Source organism: Miniopterus schreibersii, assembly GCF_964146895.1.
Source record: "Miniopterus schreibersii genome assembly, chromosome: 1".
In the NCBI taxonomy this organism is placed as follows: domain Eukaryota; kingdom Metazoa; phylum Chordata; class Mammalia; order Chiroptera; family Miniopteridae; genus Miniopterus; species Miniopterus schreibersii.
Genome location: NC_138101.1, coordinates 27,273,392 through 27,291,300, shown reverse-complemented (window position 1 = coordinate 27,291,300; position 17,909 = coordinate 27,273,392). Strand labels below are relative to the sequence as shown.

The 17,909-nt window shown below is 47.2% G+C and overlaps 1 protein-coding gene across 1 annotated transcript; it reads right to left on the bottom strand.

Moving 5' to 3' along the window:
• Positions 1-476: 476 nt before the first annotated feature.
• Positions 477-6,543, bottom strand: SLC10A4 (solute carrier family 10 member 4). The gene is made up of 3 exons (XM_081137632.1): positions 5,753-6,543; positions 4,889-5,099; positions 477-1,545 (listed from the first exon to the last, which is right to left on the bottom strand). The coding sequence occupies exons 1-3, from the start codon at positions 6,343-6,345 to the stop codon at positions 1,033-1,035; spliced, it is 1,317 nt and encodes a 438-aa protein (XP_080993758.1). The 5' UTR covers positions 6,346-6,543; the 3' UTR covers positions 477-1,032.
• Positions 6,544-17,909: the final 11,366 nt, after the last annotated feature.

Sequence of the window (17,909 nt, the reverse complement as noted above, 5' to 3'; positions counted from 1 at the left end):
CCCCGTCTGCACCGCCCGGGAAGCTCGGGCGAGGCTGGTGCCTCCGGCTAGTGAGCAAATATTCGAAGGTTTGGGGACCTGCTCCGGTGGGGTTACCTATGACTCGGGTTGCAGGTTATTCCATTCTCTCAGCGCAGCTCCCAGAAGTCCACCCGCCGAAGCCTTGCAGTAAGTTCCGGGAAAGCGCCGGGGTCCGTACCCAGGCTCACTGTCTCCCCGGAGCACGTGCTCCCGGCCCCCACTCGCCCCCCACACTCGGGCCTCCGGGCGCACTCGGGCACCACGCGGTACTCAGGACTGGTCTGGGCTGTAGAGTAGTTCTGCACATTTCCTGATCTAATCATCCCTCCAAAAGATAAGTTGATTTGGGAGGGGTATGTTCACATACATGCAGAAGGCCGAGTCAGGCCCCAATCGAAAAGAAAATGCTTTGTCCACCAGAAAAACGTTCTGTTCATCACCAACAGATTCCAGATCAAGTAATCAAATGCATTAATGTATTCTTTTTTCTGACTTGAAACAGGTTTGACACTAAAATACTATATTTCATTGTTTAATTGACCTGTTTGGCGGGTTTTCTAAATACAGGTCAAATTTTAACATTGTCAAGTATTCATAAGTTGAGCTAGCACTTTTTTTTTTTTAACAACAATTATATTAAACTCAATTATGCTTTACAAATATAGCTTGTTACTCATATAAGATAGTGCACCAAAATTCTACATTTCCAAAACCCTATTTTCTAAGAGTTTATATCTTTGAAACAGTCATAGAAATTGGTTGATAAAGACAAACAGCACATTTAACTTGTACAGGTGTCACTTGAGCAGTCTCAGGTGCAAGTTATAATACAGCATTGACTTGTAATTTGTGAAAACGCTTGGTTAATATACCAAGGCAACCTTACAATGGGAAGATCAGAATTGTTACAAGTATGTTACTGTGAACCAATTGTATCCTTTATGTAAACCATATACACTGCCACAGACTATAAATATGAAGTAATATGGATGCTCCTGTGCATCTCCTTGTTCAGAGAGAAGTCTGAGTGGTTTCCATCATAATTAAGTTATCTGCTCTCACTGTGCCATAGGACGTGTCTGCCATTTCCTCTTCTTTTAGTTTCTTATAAGAAATATCTGTGTCTTCATCTTCATCTAGAGGATCTTGCTTGTGCAGTATTTCACTTCCATACATTTTATATATTAGCACAAAAATCCCTGCTTCTGCAGACTGGAAAAGGGCATAGAGCAAGGGGAACATGTACATGCTTCCTATGAGCCGTGGTGGAAAGGCCAGTTTGAGAATGGCAGTGCAGAGCTGCACATTCTGGCTGCCCGTTTCCAGGCACACAGTCCTCTTGCAGTTGGGTGGGAGATGGAAGAGAGTAGCTAAGCCGTAGCCTGAGGCGTAGCCTGCTAAAGGCATAAAAATCGCTACTATGTAAACAGTTGCAGGAATACTTGCCAGCAGTTCAGGTCCTAACATAGTGCCGGTCATTATGAAAAGGACCACCAGCGTCACTAGCAGAGACCACAGGGAAACCTAGTAATAGAAAATGGATAATGAAGTCATCAAAAATAGGATAGTTAAGAGGAATTCAGGCTCTTGGAAGAAGAGACCCATCAACTCTGACCTCCCACACAGAGTGGAGATCTTTGCCATCAAGTCTTTGGCAGAGTATTTCTGGGATGGGCAGATCACCTCATCAGGAGGCCTCCAACCCACGTGGCACAGCTCTGATTGTCTGGAGGCTGGTCCTTATGTCTAGTGACAATTTGCCTTCTATAACTGCAAGCCACTGTCGTGGACAGGCCCTCAGGAACAACATAGACCAGCTACTCCTCCTGCAAACAGCCTTCAAAAGTTTACAAAACAGTTATATGGGGAAGCTACTCTTCCCCAGGCTCTGTCCCCAGGCTTTCAGCCTCCATTGCATAGCTCTGTTTTGGAGTAGTGACTGTTCCAAGCACACGTTGAACTTGTGAATATGCCTCTGATTAACAGCAGTTAGAAATGAGCCCAATACACCAGGTATGACCTGATGAATAGAGTGTACAAATGGACATTACTCTCCCTGAACAGGACCTCATGTTTTCCATGAGAAATCAGTTCTGGTTTTACACCTGGGATAACAGGCTATTAAAATGTACGAAACCAAGTGTGTGATATTTTTCACCTTCAAAATACTTTAACAATTGTTAGCAATATCAAAGCAATTACTGACTCTAGGATCACTTAAGAGGGGAAGAGGTAAGTATAAGATGTGAGGCATTCGTTGCAGTTTTGCCTTTCCCCCTTTTCATCTATCTATTCATGGAAACCTCCCACCTGTAAGTCTCTAGCGATGCTTTCGGATTACTATAGTAGATGGATTTTCAATATAAAATAACTGCATAAAACACTGTGTCATCGCCCTGGCCAGTGTGGTTAAGTGGTTAGAGCGGCAGCCTGCCCACCGAAGGGTCTCAGGTTCGATTCCCGGTCAAGGGCATGTACCTGGGTTGCAGGTTTGACCCCTGGCCCCAATAAGGGGGTGAGTTTGGGAGGCAGCCAATCGATGTCTCTCTCCCTTCCCTCCCTCTCTCCCTTCCACTCTCTAAAAATCAATGGAAAAAGTATTCTAGGGTAAGGATTAAATAAATAAATAAAACATTGTGTCATCTTGACTGGTACATTTCACTCATTCAAGTAAGACAGACTGTGTAAATAGCAAGGTAGGAACCTAAAAATTCCTCTCCTAGTTCTTCAGGTTGGGCATTAGGTTGTTTTTGTAAATGGGGCTGGAGTGTTTGTGAGGGAGACTAAGATCCAGGAGAGCAGGTAAAGTGCTGTTTCCTGTCCCTGGGCATCTGGGAGGAAGCCCCTTCAGGGGGTGTGGGATTGGCATATATAGTACTTTAGACTTTTTCAAAAATTAGTTAAAATTTGTCTGGGCTGGTTAAAAAGTCTACCCTAGAGGATGCTGAATATTTATTATATAAGGTACTCATGCTACCAATGTACAATCAGCAGAAGACAAACTTAAAAATCCAAACTTATATTGGCCAGCCGGGCATGGCTCAGGGGTTGAGCATCGACCTAGGATCCTAGGAGATCGAGGTTCGATTCCCAGTGGGGGCACATGCCCGGGTTGCGGGCTCGATTCCCAGTCCGGGCATGCAGGAGGCAGCCAATCAATGACGACCCTCTCATCATTGATGTTTCTGTCTCTCTCCCTCTCCCTTCCTCTCTCTGAAATCAATAAAGATATGTTTTAAAAAAACCACAACTTTTCTTATATTAAGTTTCAAAGTGTGCCCACATCTAAAGCTTTATCAGAAAATCTGGATTTTCATTGTGGAGAAACTGGCTCCAAAGTTTCCTTTGCACTATTTTAAATCATTTGCGTGAGCACTGACAATGAATGCCCATTTTAAAGTGTTTGCAAAGGTATAAAAATGTTATAAAGCACATCCTATGAGTGTGCTGGTTAAGGAGTGGGGATAAATTCAGCTTAAACTCAAAATTAGCCAATCTTACTGAAGTGTGTATTATTTAAATATATTTATCTGTTTTAGCACAGAAATAACTTATTTGATTGACTTTCTCTTAGAATCCTAAGGTTTTATAGTAAATATCATCACATCAATAGCATTAGCTCAGTTATTAAGCTTAATATGTTCTTAATGTATCTCCAGGTTGTCTACTGATATATTAAGAACATAAAAATTATATGTATATTTACATGTACATATATATTTATTACATTCAAAATATAGTATAGACCACAATTCCTCTTACTCAAGGCTGGGTATATGTACAGAAAAGAACCCTCTGTTTTTTGTGTTAATAAAAGTTAGCAATGGCAATATAGTCTGCATTATTTATCCATGGCCTAATTTTATTTTGTGCTTTAAAGTTTATATTTTGTGCATTCTATTATATTGCCATGATGTAATTTTTAAATTACTTTTGTTCTTATAAGTATCAACTTATTTTTAGAAAATTAATAAAACATTTTAAAGCAACCGGTCCACAGAGTTCCTCAGAATCAGAGTTCCACCTTTAAAAAATAGAGTAATGAATTTCTAAAACACTGTACAAATTCCATTAAAATAATTTTATTTCACCTGCTTGTTTTGTAGTACATGAGTTGTTAATGGAAAATGTTTCCATTTTATGCACTGCCATCCATTTCCCACATGATGTTTCCTCCTATGAGTACTGAGTTCTCTTGTGCTGTTTTTAATCTGTGTCTTGATTAAGCTATAATTTTTGAAATTTGAAAAGGTGAAAGTTATCTTTGTGGCATAAACTTTTTTTAAAAAAGTGTATCCACACCCAGCCAGCGTGGCTCAGTGGTTGAGTGTCGGCCTAAGACCCCCCCCCCCCCCCCCCCCCCCCCCCCCCCCCCCCCCCCCCCGGCGGTCACAGCTGGATTCCAGGTCAGGGCACATGCCTGGTTTCCGATCAATCCCCAATAGAGGGCGTGCAGGAGGCAGCTGATCAATGACTCTCACTGATGTTTCTATCTCTCCCTCTCTCTGAAATCAATAAAAACATATTTTAAAAAATTGTTTTAACCCTCACCAAGAATATTTTTTCCATTGCATTTTCAGAGAGATTGGAAGGGAGAGAGAGAGACACGGGTTGGATGCCTCCCGCAAGCCTGCATCCAAGGTTCTGCCCTTGGCCGGAATCGGACCAGGGATCCTCCAGTCTCAGGATCTACACTTTACCCACTGAGCCAAACCAGCCAGGGCTAAAAAAAAAATTCTAAGTGTATCCGTGCAAGGACTGCCAAATCCTTTCCTTCCTTACCCCTTTGCACGCGTCCTAGCTTTGCAGCCAGGGCTCCGACCAAGGCCCGGCGGCGGGTGGAGCGGGTAAAGGAGAGCGGCCTTACCTTGACGATGTAGTCGGCCACCCGGCTGTACCTGTAGCGGATGAAGACGCCCAGCCCGATGGGGATGAGAGTGCTGCAGAGGGTCAGGGTGACCGCCCCCAGGGGCAGTAGCTGCACCAGGGGGGTGTTGATCCAGGCCCGGCTGTAGATCCACAGGCACAGGGGCATCAGGACGAGGGCCAGGAGCGTGGAGGAGATGGTCATGATGATGCTGCAGAAACGGGAAGGCGCAGGAGCCGCGTGGGCACCCCTCTATCTTGTACCGGAGTAGAGAGGAAAGGGGGGGCTGCGATTCCCAGCCTGAGGTCTGGGGAGCACCTGCTTCATCCCAGGCGAGTGCCAAGAGAGCTGCACGAACAAGTTCAACCGAAACACGACCCCAGGCAGGAAAAACAAACAAAACCAGTGCCCTGGGCACTGCCCCCCCCCCAGGCTTTGTAGAGCCTATGAAGGTGGTGACAGCCCCGATGATTTTGGGGGCGAGGGACATTTTTTTCTTTTGTAAGCCTTCAGTACACCCCGTTAGACACGGCAAAGCTGCTGAACTACTTGTTGGGCTGAACTCAGCGCCGGTGCCCTGGAGACGACTCCTGGCGGGACCACCCGCCCTGGCTGCAGGCTCCCCAGTTCTCTGTCTCCCAGGGCCGGAGACCCGCACCGACAGCCCAGCCCTCGGGGAGCGGGGGGGGGGGGGGGGGGGGGGGCCTGGGGCAAGCCCGCGGCCTTCGCGCCCCAGCCAGCCTGGGTTGGTCCCGGTCCCGGCCTGGCCCCGCCCGCGCCTCCCCTCCCCCGCCCCGGCCCTGAGCCCCCGCCTGGGGACGCGGTCGGTGGGGACCGGGCCGCCCGGGGGACGCAGCTCCGTACCTGAGGTTCATGTCGCCGTCCACCAGCAGGGACATGAGGTTGGAGAGGTTCCCGCCGGGGCAGCAGCCGCACAGGAGCACGGCCACGGCGGCCACCTCGTCCAGCGCGAAGACGAGCGCCAGCAGGAAGGCCAGCAGCGGCAGGAGGCCGAACTGGCAGAGCGCGGCCAGCAGCGCGCCCACGGGCCGCCGCACGTGCGCCCCGAAGCGGTTCACGTCCACGGTGCAGCCCAGGCCCAGCATCGTGACGCACAGGGCGGCGCCCACGAGCACGTTCAGCCCGTGGCTCAGCGGCGTGTCCCAGAACGGGGGCTCGTGGGGGGCCCAGGGCCGAGGGAACAGGGAGGCGCCCGCGCTGACCGCGCCGCCCGCGGAGCCGCTGGTCGTGGGCTCCGGAGTCAGAGCCGGGCCGGGGCTGAAACTGACGCCGGGACCCGGCCCGAGGCTGAGCCCGGGGCCGGCGCTGGGGCCGGGGCTGGAGGCGGCCGCGAAGTCGGGGCCGGGGCTTGGGCCGCTGGCGTTGGGCGGCAGCGTGTAGTTGTCCGGCTGCGGGGCGGCCGCGGTGAAGAGCGCGGCGGCGTTGCCGTCGTTCATGGCGCGGCCGTCGGGAGGCTGCGGGCCGGCTCCTGCCCGCGCTGCGGATTCCTGCTCCTCCCGCCGCGCGCGCGCCTCCCCCGGTCCTGCGGTCGCCGCCGACCGTCCGTCCGTCCGTCCGTCCGTTTCCAAGCCTGGGCTGCGCGCCGCTGGCGTTTCCGCGGCGTCGGGTGCGGCGGGTGGGTCTTGGCTCGGCCGCGGCTCGGCCGACACGCCCGCGGGCTGGCACTTAAGAGAGCGCGGCCCCGAGGGGGAGCCCAATCGCCGCCGCGCCCGCTGGCCCCGCCTCGCGCCGAGTCCCCTCCTTTTAATCTCCCGTGAGTGGCTCCGTGAGAGTGTAGCCAGGGGCGGAACAAAGGCCTGACAAAGGACCAGGAGGAAAGGCCGGCCGGCTGCCGACCGGGCTCCCGATGCGCTCGGCCTCTTCGGTAATGAAATCTGGAGACGCAGGCACGAGGCGCGAGGGGCGCGCACAAGCCCGCAGATGGCCCGCACCCCGCACCCCGCACCCCGCACCCCAGGGGCGGCCGGACTGGGCGAGCGCGTCCCTGGTGGGAAGACACGCTCCCTATCGGGCTTTAATCTGCAGACAGCTTTTTAAATAAGGTTTTTATGTTCAGACCTAAAGTAATCAACCTGGCGGCTTTGAGCCAGGTCCATGCAAATGCGAGCGCATGATTTCATTTGGTTCTGGGAGCAGAGCCCCGGGAGAGAGGCCGCGGGGCGACTCTTGCATACGAGGGGTCTGAGGCCGGGGGAAGCCTCTGCCTCGCCCCCAAACCCACAGGGGCCTGACTGCGCCTGAGGAGTGACGGCCATCGGAGTGCGGCGAGGAGCTTGGCTTAGAAAAGGCTCTGTGGGAAAGTGTGTGTTCTGTAAATTATTGGCAGACGGGGAGAGGATATGTCAGTGGCCATGGATTTATGAGTACAGCTCTGGCGTTAGGATTTAGAGAAATAAAGTGGGTAGAGTCTCTGCTTCAGACAGGTGTTATTCCCCAAACAAATCAAATCCTGAGTTCCTGGGAATGGAGACTCCACTGGATGCATCCACCTACACAGGGAAGGGGCCCCTGTGCATACCCGCCAGAGAAAGCCGCCTGACAGGCCCCGGCTGTCCCGAAGGACCACAAGGTCGTGGCCAGCAGAGCCGTGAAAGCCGAGGATCCGGGGTTCCTGTGTGGAGCTAAGATCCTAGAGCGAGTTTTTCCTCTTGGGGACTTGTTCCTACCTCGGCCTGTGACCAGAGGAGACTGGGCGACTCCCATTTCTCAATGGTGGACTAAGCCCAGGTGTTTATATTTTCTCCACCCCAAATCTCCTGAAAATGTCAGAGAATATGAAAAATAAGACTAAATTCACGACATACTGCATTCTTAATCACCAATAATTGATTTCTTCTCATTAAACCATAATTTCTATGAGGGAAGTAAGTGCTTCTGCAAGCATTCAGGAAAATAACATGCCTCATGCTTTTCCAAAACACGAAGCCCAAGAAAACAACCAAAATAAGTTTTCATTTGGGCTTACGTAAGCCAAAGAAGCACATTCAGATATACAATGAAACAAGCTACCCACGCCACTTTTGTACGTGAGCATATCCAGGGAGAGACACGGGGACAAGGAGGGGGCACTGCCCAGCCACAGGGTGAGATAAGCCGCCGTCGGGAACCGCAGAGGGTGAGCAGACGCACAGGGCTGCAGGCACCACTCCTGGCTGTCCCCTCCTCGTGTTAATGATATTAAACTCCACAATCACATTAAATAAGCAGTAATTACAGCCAGACCAACGCATCCAACTAGCTTCTCTCGAGGTTTGGGGAGGGGTTTGGGTGGAGTCGAACTCAGAAGGGGATGGACTTGGTTTGTAAACCAGCAGGACCATTCAGCCGGCAGTTGTGAGGGCTTCTTGGGGCCAGCAGACCTGTTTTCTCTCCCACTGATGTGGTTATTGCCAATGTGAAGAAAGCAGATGTTCTCGCCTCCCCTCGACTTTCCGAACGCCTTCACTATTTAGGAGAAAACCCTGGGATTGAGAAACAGCTCATTCCCCAGGTGTGGAGATGTTGGTGCGCTGCTTGGGTCCCAGCTTTCCCCACTGCCTTGCCTTTACTCGGGCCCACCCAGGGGGAGAGAACGCATAGGAGAGAAGACCACACAGCCCTCGGAAAGGATGCTATTTGGAGGAAGGTGAATTTAGACCTTTGTGGCACACCATATACCAAATCTAACTACAGATAGATTAAAGAGCTAACTTTAATAATGAGACTGCAACAAAATACTGGAGGGAAATATTGGCTAGTATTTATCTCATCTCTGGATAGGGAGGATTTCCCTAAGCACAAAAGTAACAGAACAAATCATAATGGGAGGCTAAGTAGATGTGGTTACATGAAAAATTTTAAACTTTGGTATAGTACAAACAGCACTGAAAAAAATTAAATGCAAATTACAAAGAGAAAAAAATTGCATCATATTTAAAACTGAAAGCTAAGATTGTTAATTTATGCAACAGTTTTACAAATTCATAAGAACAAACTACACTATAGGAAAAAAGGCAAATGATATGAATATGTATCATTTTGTGATACAAGATCACAAAAAGGAATGCAAGTATACTTACAGCAATATTCACACTGATCAGTAACCAAAGAAATTAAACTGAAAGAATTAGGTGTCACTTTTTCACTATAGGGAAAGATTGAAATAAATGATATTATGGTATGGTGGCAAGAATACCATCAACTGGGTGCTCCTTCTTCCTGCTCGTGGTATAGCCTTTCTAGACAATAACTTGGTAGTAGATGACAACAGCCCTAAGAATGTGCATCTCCTTTGACCCAGTCATTCTATTTCTAGGTGTTTATCCTAAGAAAATATCAGGAAATTTTTTAAAAAATAGAGCTACATTGAGTGCCTGCTATATATACTGAACAATCTTCTAAGCTTTCAATCATTGATCATCTCATTTAATCCTTACAATAAATAAGCTTAACGAGATTAGAAATGTGCCCAGTCGCCCTCTCGTAGGGATAGAGCCAGCGTTCAAACCTAAGCTTTGGGATCCAAAGTCTGTTCTTCTACACGGGATGGGATGTGGTTAAATAAATTAGAGTGCGCTAATGCAGGAGACTGAAGGGCTAAGTATCATAATTATAACCAGAGTTCTTTTTTTTTAATCCTCAGTTGAGGATATTTTTCCTTTTTGTGTGTGTGGGTTTTTTGTTGTTTTGTTTTATTTTTAGAGAGAGAGAGGAGGAGGGGACGAAGGAGGGGAGAGAGAGAAACACCCATGTGAGAGAGACACATCAATTGGTTGCTGCCCTTCCTGGGGAGGGAGACAGGGATCAAGTCTGCAACTGAGGTATATGCCCTTGACTGGGACTCGAACCCACAACCCTTTAGTCTGTCAGCCAATGCTCTAACCACTGAGCAAAACCAACGAGTTCTCTTTTTTTTAAATAAACTTTTAAAATATGTTTTTATTGATTTCAGAGAGAGGGAGAGAGAGAGAGAGAAACATCAATGATGTGAGAGTCCTTGATTGGCTGCCTCCTGCACGCCCCCTCCTGGGGATTGAGCGGGAAACCTGGGCAAACCAGGAACCAAACCATGACCTCCTTGTTCATAGGTCGATGCGCAACCACTGAGCCACACCAGCCAGGCCAGCCAGAGTTCTTAATCTAGAATCCATGGACAAATCTGAAAACATCCTGCAATGATGTATCAACTTTTCTGTATATGTTCTTTTGTTTTTTCTGAACAGTGAGTCCATGGCTTTTTCTCAGGCTCCTAAGAGGCTCTAAAATATATTTAGAGGAATATTTGATGACAAGGGGGAAATTTCTGGGATAAAATCTTAAGTGATAAAACAAGTTAAAAGGCTATACACACACACATGCATTTATATTCTAGTAAATTTATTAAATTTAGAGGAAAGTTTCCCAATGTATATTATATCTGAGTGCTAGTATTAAAAGTAATTTTAATTTTTTCTTTGTATTTTATTGTGTTTTCCAAATTTTGGACATAAATATATTTTATAATCAGAAAAACATAAATGTTATTTTTAAAGTATAAAATCCAGAGGAATATTTGGCATGAAAGTCTAGACATTTTCAGTCAGCGAGGGCCTCAATTATTACTCACAGTATATTATTGCTCACAGTAAGGCAGGTTAAAACATGCTCAAGAATGTCCAGGCAGACAAGAAGTCCTGTTTTGGAAACCTTACTGGTGGAATTGCCAGATGTAGCAAATAAAAATACAAGGTGCTCAGTGAAATTTGAATCTCGGATCAACAAGAAATAAGGTTTCTCGTAGAGACACATCCCAAATATTTCATCTGGCAACCTTACCTGGAGAAAGATGATGAGTGGTGGCCCCTGCGACCAAGATCTCCCAGCAGGTAGGAAACAGCCTAAACTGCAGGGGACAGAGCAGCTGGGAAAGAGGAGGTGCGCAGCTTGGTCTAGGGATGCTGTCCGGGGACTGGCGAAGAGGTGACGGCCCAGCCCGCCTGGTCCCTGAGGAACTTGGCCCGGTCCCAGGTGGAGAGGACAGTTGAGGCTCCCAGTTCCCTGCGTTTATAGCTGAATCACAGTCTCCTGAGTTGAAGGAAGATGTTGCTACACACAAGCACTATGGCAGCAGTCATTTGGGAGTGATGTGAATGTAAACTGGACACTTACAGAGTGGCCCTGGCTCTAGGAAGCGGGAAGTGAGCCACAGGGAGGACCAGAGGAGGAGAGTGGGCGCCGGGGGTCCAGGTGGAGGAAGCCGGTGGAGTGGAGGAACAGGTCCCTGCAGTCACTCCAGTGTGCTGGTCTCCACTGTTTTGCTCCCCAGGGCGCCTCCCCTATTCTCCTGGGAGATGGACCCCCCCTTTGGGCAGAATCCCACCTTCAACAGCTCTTAGCATAAAGTCTCCACTTGGACACTCCCCACCTAAAGGACCCTACTTCTGAGTTGTCGGTGACAGGGACGGCTCCCAGCCCCATCTCAACAGAATTCCAAGGAACCCTCGGCAGGGGCTAGATTTTAATGTCAGCTTGTGAGGAGAAATTCACATACAGGTAAAACTGTCCTTGAAAATCCTTTAAACACCCATAAAAGTATAATTATCTTTTCTTATGAAGGCCACGATGACATTGCCCCCACCCCCACCCCACCCTACCCCCACCATATTGAGACAAATGGCTGCTTCTTCAGCTGAGAGCCGGATAAAGTGGCCAGCTCGCGTTTAGGGGCCGTGTTATAGGAAATGACTCCCTGGACATTTGCCGCAGGTCCTCAGGCCGTGACAAGCTCTGGGAGCTGAGACCAGCCTCCGGGACCGCACAGCCACAGCTCTGGCTCACACTCTACTTGCATTGCATATCCATTGTCGCTCTCTCGCCTTTCCTTTATTTCACTCTCAGAGTTGAATTTGTGAAAGTTAAACTGTGCATGTGACGTGACTCTAGGAACCAACATTCTCAGCTCAGTAACTGATCAGGGGAGAAATCGATCCAACCCAGGCCAATTAGGGTCCTTCCCCTGTGATTTTTTTTTAAATGAGAGCTGTGGGGGAAAGCCCAGAAACTCATACTAACCATGGTTCCATTTTATGAAATCACCCAACCTGGGAAAATAAAGCCAAAAATAAAATCCTAAAGCAGATGAGAGGTGAGGAGAGAAAACGCAAGCAGCGCCAAGTCCCCCGACACCCCCCACCCTCCTGGTTATGCGAGCTAATTCTCCTTACCTTTCAGCCAATCTAGTTTAAGTTGCAATTAAAGGAGTCCCCAAATAGTAAGAGCATTTTCACCAAGTGGGAAAAATTGAGAATTAGTTGTTCAGTAATTTTACAGGCAGTGACTGGAAGTCAAAGGCTACTGTTTTGCTGGTGTCCGCGATACTCACGTTCCTGGGTTGCGGCCCCAAGGCCCAGTGGCCAGCGGGAGAATGGGCTGCGTTGAGCTGTTGCACAAACGGAGCAGCTGTTAACAAGGCTAACCCACCATCCAGGCCTGGCCAGCTTCCCATACCTAGAAAAGACCTTACTGCTGCCGAAAACACATAGTGCCTTATAACTAACCCAGCTCCTGTGCTGAAACAATCTTGGGATCTCAAGGCTGGTTTGTGTGTAGTTATCACTTCCAAGCCTTCTGTTACATTCTTTGAGGCTGTGATTCCTGCGTCCTCGCGTGACTTTCCCCAGCCTACCCTGCTCGCTCTGATAACATGTCAGCTCTCATACAACAGTCATCCTTGTCAACGTACCATCTGAGCTGCTCTCGAACCATGTGACTCACCTGTGCCTAGTCCCTACCTGAAGGCATCGGTTGAAATTTGATTTAATCCATGATCTCCCTTTCGGGTTACTGCAAAACCCTGTACCAGAGGAGCCCTCAACTGTCCACATAGCCCCTCGACAATCTAACAAGTATTTGCTTTACATGCAAAGATTGTTTTTTCTTTTCTATACTAATCTTCTGCTTTTTAATCAGGTCCATTCTTGTGTTCAACTATTCTTTAACTTTCCAGTCACTGCCAACTAACCCGAGAAATAAGAAGTCCATAGCTTCCTTGAAGTTCTAATATTTCAACGTGTTTTTGATGCATGGGAGGTTTTCCTAGGGATTCACACAGGGATCTTGGTGTGGCAAGAAGGCTGGTATCAGGAGGCATTTGTCATCTGATAAACTGAACAGGAAAAAACAAGATCCACAAAGCTCCAGCAGGATATTAAACGGAGAATTTATTTGATCTAAACGTGAAAAAAATCTCCAGTGATATTTTTCAAGGCTTCCAACTGAAAAATTACCTAGTGTTAAGTAACCAGACAACACAATAAATCGCCAAAGTGAGATGGGAAAAAAAGTTTTACTAAAATAGTCTCCACCGATTGGTTTGGATTTGGGTTCTTTTTCATTAAAAATTTCCATCACTCCATACAAAGTATAAAAGGCATCATTAATATTTTTGAATTTAGGAAATGTTTTTTAAAAAATTATTGATTTTAGAGAGGGGAAAGTAGGGAGAGAGAGAAAGAGAGAAACATCAATTTGTTATTCCACTTACTTATGCATTCACTGGTTGAGGCTTGTATGGGCCCTGACCCGGGATCGAACCCCCAACCTCGGTGTATCGGGACAACCCTCTAACCAACTGAGCTACCTGCCCAGGTCAGTTGTACAGGGTCACTCTGTACATTTTTTTAAAAAAAATATCTTTATTGATTTCAGAGAGAGAAACATCAATGATGAGAGAGTCATTGATCGGCTGACTAGCCCGCAACCCGGGCCTGTGCCCTGACCGGGAATCGGACCCCAATCCCCTGGATCCTAGGTCGACGCTCAATCGCTGAGCCACGCCCGGCTGGGCTGTACATTCTTAAGTGATTTCATTAACTCACCTGCCTTTAGCTATGACCTGCAGACACTTATTCCCAAATATCTATTTCTAGCTCCAAATATGAGCCCCCAAAATCCACCACAGATACTGCAAATATGACACAAAGTAGAATTTATTCCCTCAATGCCAAACCAGTGTCTGTTTTTTTCCTTAGTTAATGGCACCAGCTATCATCAGTGTCTTGCCTTTACATATATGTTTCTTTGACCAGAAATACATCCACACCTTTCCTTCATCTGGAAATATCCAATTCGTCCCTTAAATTTTTACTTCAAATCTCACTTCCTCTGTGAGCCCCTATAACTCCCTCTGGTCTCCCTGTTAGAGTTAGGTACCGTGTGGCTTTGGTTTCCATTGTTTCTCACCCATACCAATTAATATTTTTTTGAAGTCTACCTTCTCCAATAACTACAGGTCTGTTGCTAGCAGGAGCTGTGCTGGTGCCGTTTGTGTCCTGCGCTTTGCCTTTGCGTGGTTGCTATCCTGAAATAGGCCCGTGTTGAATACAGTTGAATGAATGGGCAGATGAATCAATGAATGGATGTGTCTTATCCAACCCGCACAGAGGGAATCAAGAGTGTGGCTTTAGTATTATATCGTCATCTGACGACAACATTCACTTCTGTTAAACTGGCTCCGATTTGTATTCTGGTATTGAAAGTGGAGTTACTACCCAGAGCACACTATCTGTTTTTTTCACTGTCTGTTTTTCAGCAGCAGGGTGGTGGTGTTGCCAATCATTGTCATAAAGCAGTCTCAACAGCTCTGCTCCAAATGACCTGATGCGAAACTGTCTGGGCTCTGGGTCGGAATATTAAATGACATTGTGTTTCTGCAGCTAGCTGAGCCTCTTGAGTCACAGCCGCAGTAAAAACATTTTAACAAAATTAAAATCTCTGTGGGGGGGAGGGGAAGGCAGAGAATAAAGAAGGTTGGCCATAATGCTGAGACGAGAGCAATAGCAAGAGACGCGGGTGCTGCCTAATTTCTATATTTAGTTATAATAGGAAAGTAGAGGCTAAGACGGAGAGGTTTACACTTGGGATTTTAAATCGTCTAAAATTTGTTCCCCGTTGAATGGAAAGAAAAAAGATAAGAATTTTCTGGAAAATACATACACTGAATTGAAAGGGGCCATGGGGCAAAGAAATAAAAGCTATCCCCAGGGGAGAGCAAATTGAAATAGATCAATTACCTCTTGTCACTTTTTATTTCCAAACTAATGAATTACTTTTTAAACAGCCTGGCTCTGTACACTGCTGCGTTTGGCACAAAGAAATTCCTGATGTGTGTCTCATGCAAATGGAAAATGAATGTCATGACCAAGTACTGCTGTTTCTTTAGGGAACCAACATAAACAATTCTTGTTCACATAGAAAAACTAGAACTTGAAAAACCTTTATGGTAAGTCAGAGGCCTGAGGAGCACGATGTGTTTTACTCAAAGGAATATTTCCAGTGTCATCTTGAGTACATAAAGAAAAAGGGATCTAAAAACCCTAAAATAGAAGGTCACTTTCTTTGGTTTGCTCCATTAAGAAGGGAAGAAATCACTTATTGTCTGTCCCACTGCTTTCCAGGCCCTGGGGGTGAAAGGTGAGTAAGAGGAGATCTAAAACTCACCCACGAATGTCAAAGGATGAGCTAGGGCAAAGCAGGAGGGTATCAAAGAGTGTCCAGGAGCCCAAAGGCAGGAAGGACAGCTGGGCCCTAGCAGGGATTAGGACACTGAAGGTCAAGAATCCACTTTTCTGTTCCTTTTCCTACTTCCAGGCAGAGGAACACACCTGTGCAGACAGAGTCATGGAAAGTCTGCTCTGTTCAGGCACAAGGGGACAAGACCTGGAAGGTTGGGGGAGGAATGATAGGAGGTGAGAGAGAGCCCCGGCTGGGGTGGCTCAGTAGGCTGGGCATCCTCTCCTGCACTGAAAGGTTGCTGATTTGATTCCCAGTCAGGGCACATGCCCAAGTTGCCCCTGGTGGGGGGGTGCCGAGGCAGTGGATCCATGTTTGATGTTTCTCTCTTTCTCCCTCTCCCTTCCTCTCTCTCTAGAAGTCAATAATTTAAAAAAAGAGGAGAGATAAACAGAGGTAAGCAGACAGGTCTTAGCTTTGTAGGCTGTGAAGGGATAAGTTTGTAAGCAAAGAGGGTGATATTTTTCAGGAAATTCTCTCTGGAAGCAACATGCACGCCAGCCCAATCCAGGACTCAACCTTTTTCCAGCGATGTCAATGTTGACATCTTCCCATTTCCCCACGTGTAATTGATGTGGGGGCTTCCGTGCTCAAGAAAGCATACTGACATGCAAGTGTGAGCATGACCTGGAGCCACTCCAAGTTATTTCAAACCAAATTTATCACACCCCTTTGGTCCTTCAGTCATTACTAAATCATCTGCAGTGGGCCTGGTAGGTGGTACTGAAGGAGCTGGGATGCCATGTTTGAGGGCCGCTAACGCAAGGATGGTCCTCCGTGCTCCACAGACACCTGGGGTTCAGGGGCTGTGCCTTGGGGGCTGCAGGGGAGCTCTGACCCCACCCCCACACTCTTCAACTAGAGCAGCTGCACTTTTATCTTTCACCAACATTTCCTTTCAGTAAGGTGCTCCCCTGCTGTTCTGCTGTCCCACTGCGCAGGCCCACCCTCTCCTCTAACTGCCTGGTGCCTTGTGTGGCCTCATTTGTCTAAATTCCCACCCAGGGTGCTCTCCCTCACCTCCAGCCTCACGCCTCCTCCCGGCCAGCACACTGACTTCAGTGGCAGTGCAGGGGCGAGGTGGTGGGGAGGTGGGCATCCTTTGCATGAAACGGACGTGCTGAACCCAAGTCCCACCTGGAAGGATGTGACCCAACTTCGTAACCAGAGGGACCAAGCCAGGACTTTACTTAGGAGATAAGGTTAAATCTGCTCTAATGCCTGATTAAATGACCAGTGAGGCTCCCAGAATTAGAATATAACAGATAACTTTAGTCCAGAAAAAAGGTATTTTGTTTAAGATATTAGATTTGGGGACATAAATAAAAAAATTTTTGCTACAAACTACAATACAGAAAACTACTGAGAGGGCTCATTCTGTGAAGTTGGGGGTATTAAGGGTTATTCGAACAGGAAAACACCCCCAGAGAAATGCTCGGCCCGCTGCCTGGCGCCCTGGGGATCCTTCCTTCAGTGATGTCACCACAGCGGGTGCCCAGCCAGCCTCAGCAGGAGGGAGGCCGCCCCCAGGCTGCCTCATGGGGGGGAAGGGATGCTCAATGAGGAAATCAGGATATCTGTCAGTGGTGGAAAAACATACGCTGAAAGAGTATTTTCCTCTCTCTTGTCCTACTGGCCAGTTAGCATATAATGATTCAAGTAGTTCAGGGAAATAAGGTTTATGACGTCAGCCTGTGCTGCCCTTTGTCTCAGCCGCCGGATTCCTAGGACTGGCTGAGCTCAGCAGCGTCACAAAGGCAGTGGGGTTAAACGGCATAAATCTCACTAGATGCTTCTTATTTTAGAACAGAAGAAATTCTGCCAAGAAATTCTACCGCAGTCTTTTTTTTCTTTAATTTTTATTTTTTAATTTTTCTACCGCAGTCTTAAATGAATTAATATGGCTCTGACACACAGAATTTGTTAACCATTGTTATGCTCCCGGTCGAAAGCTTGCTGAGAAGATAAAGTCCTAGATGCATCTATATCTATACTTTCAAGGGTCAAAATGACTACACAACTGAATTGAATCACGATTTGCTAATTGTCATCAAGCTGTTTTAAAGAGCTGGAATAATCGGGTTATTTTTTCAGACTTTTTCATTTGGAACTAAGCAAAATGTCTCTTATTGATGTTTTCCTGAAAGTCTTCTATTAAAATTATGAAACATTCACTTTGCTATTTAATAAATGCCTGATGATGATAATGGTTTATTTTTGAATGAAGACTGATTTGGTTTTTTAAAAACAGCATCAGAAATTTTAAGGTAGTGATTCTGATCACCAGTTCCAACAGGTGCAATTCTTTAACACCAGCTGGGTGTCCTACACTTCAGCTCAATTCTAACACTATCTACCATGGGTTAAGGGCTCAGTCCTACAAGACTGCCCCACCCCACTTCAGAAACCAGTTGCCAATGGAAAGTCCAGGTTATCAGCTGTGCTTCTGACTCACCAACTATAGATCAGAGGT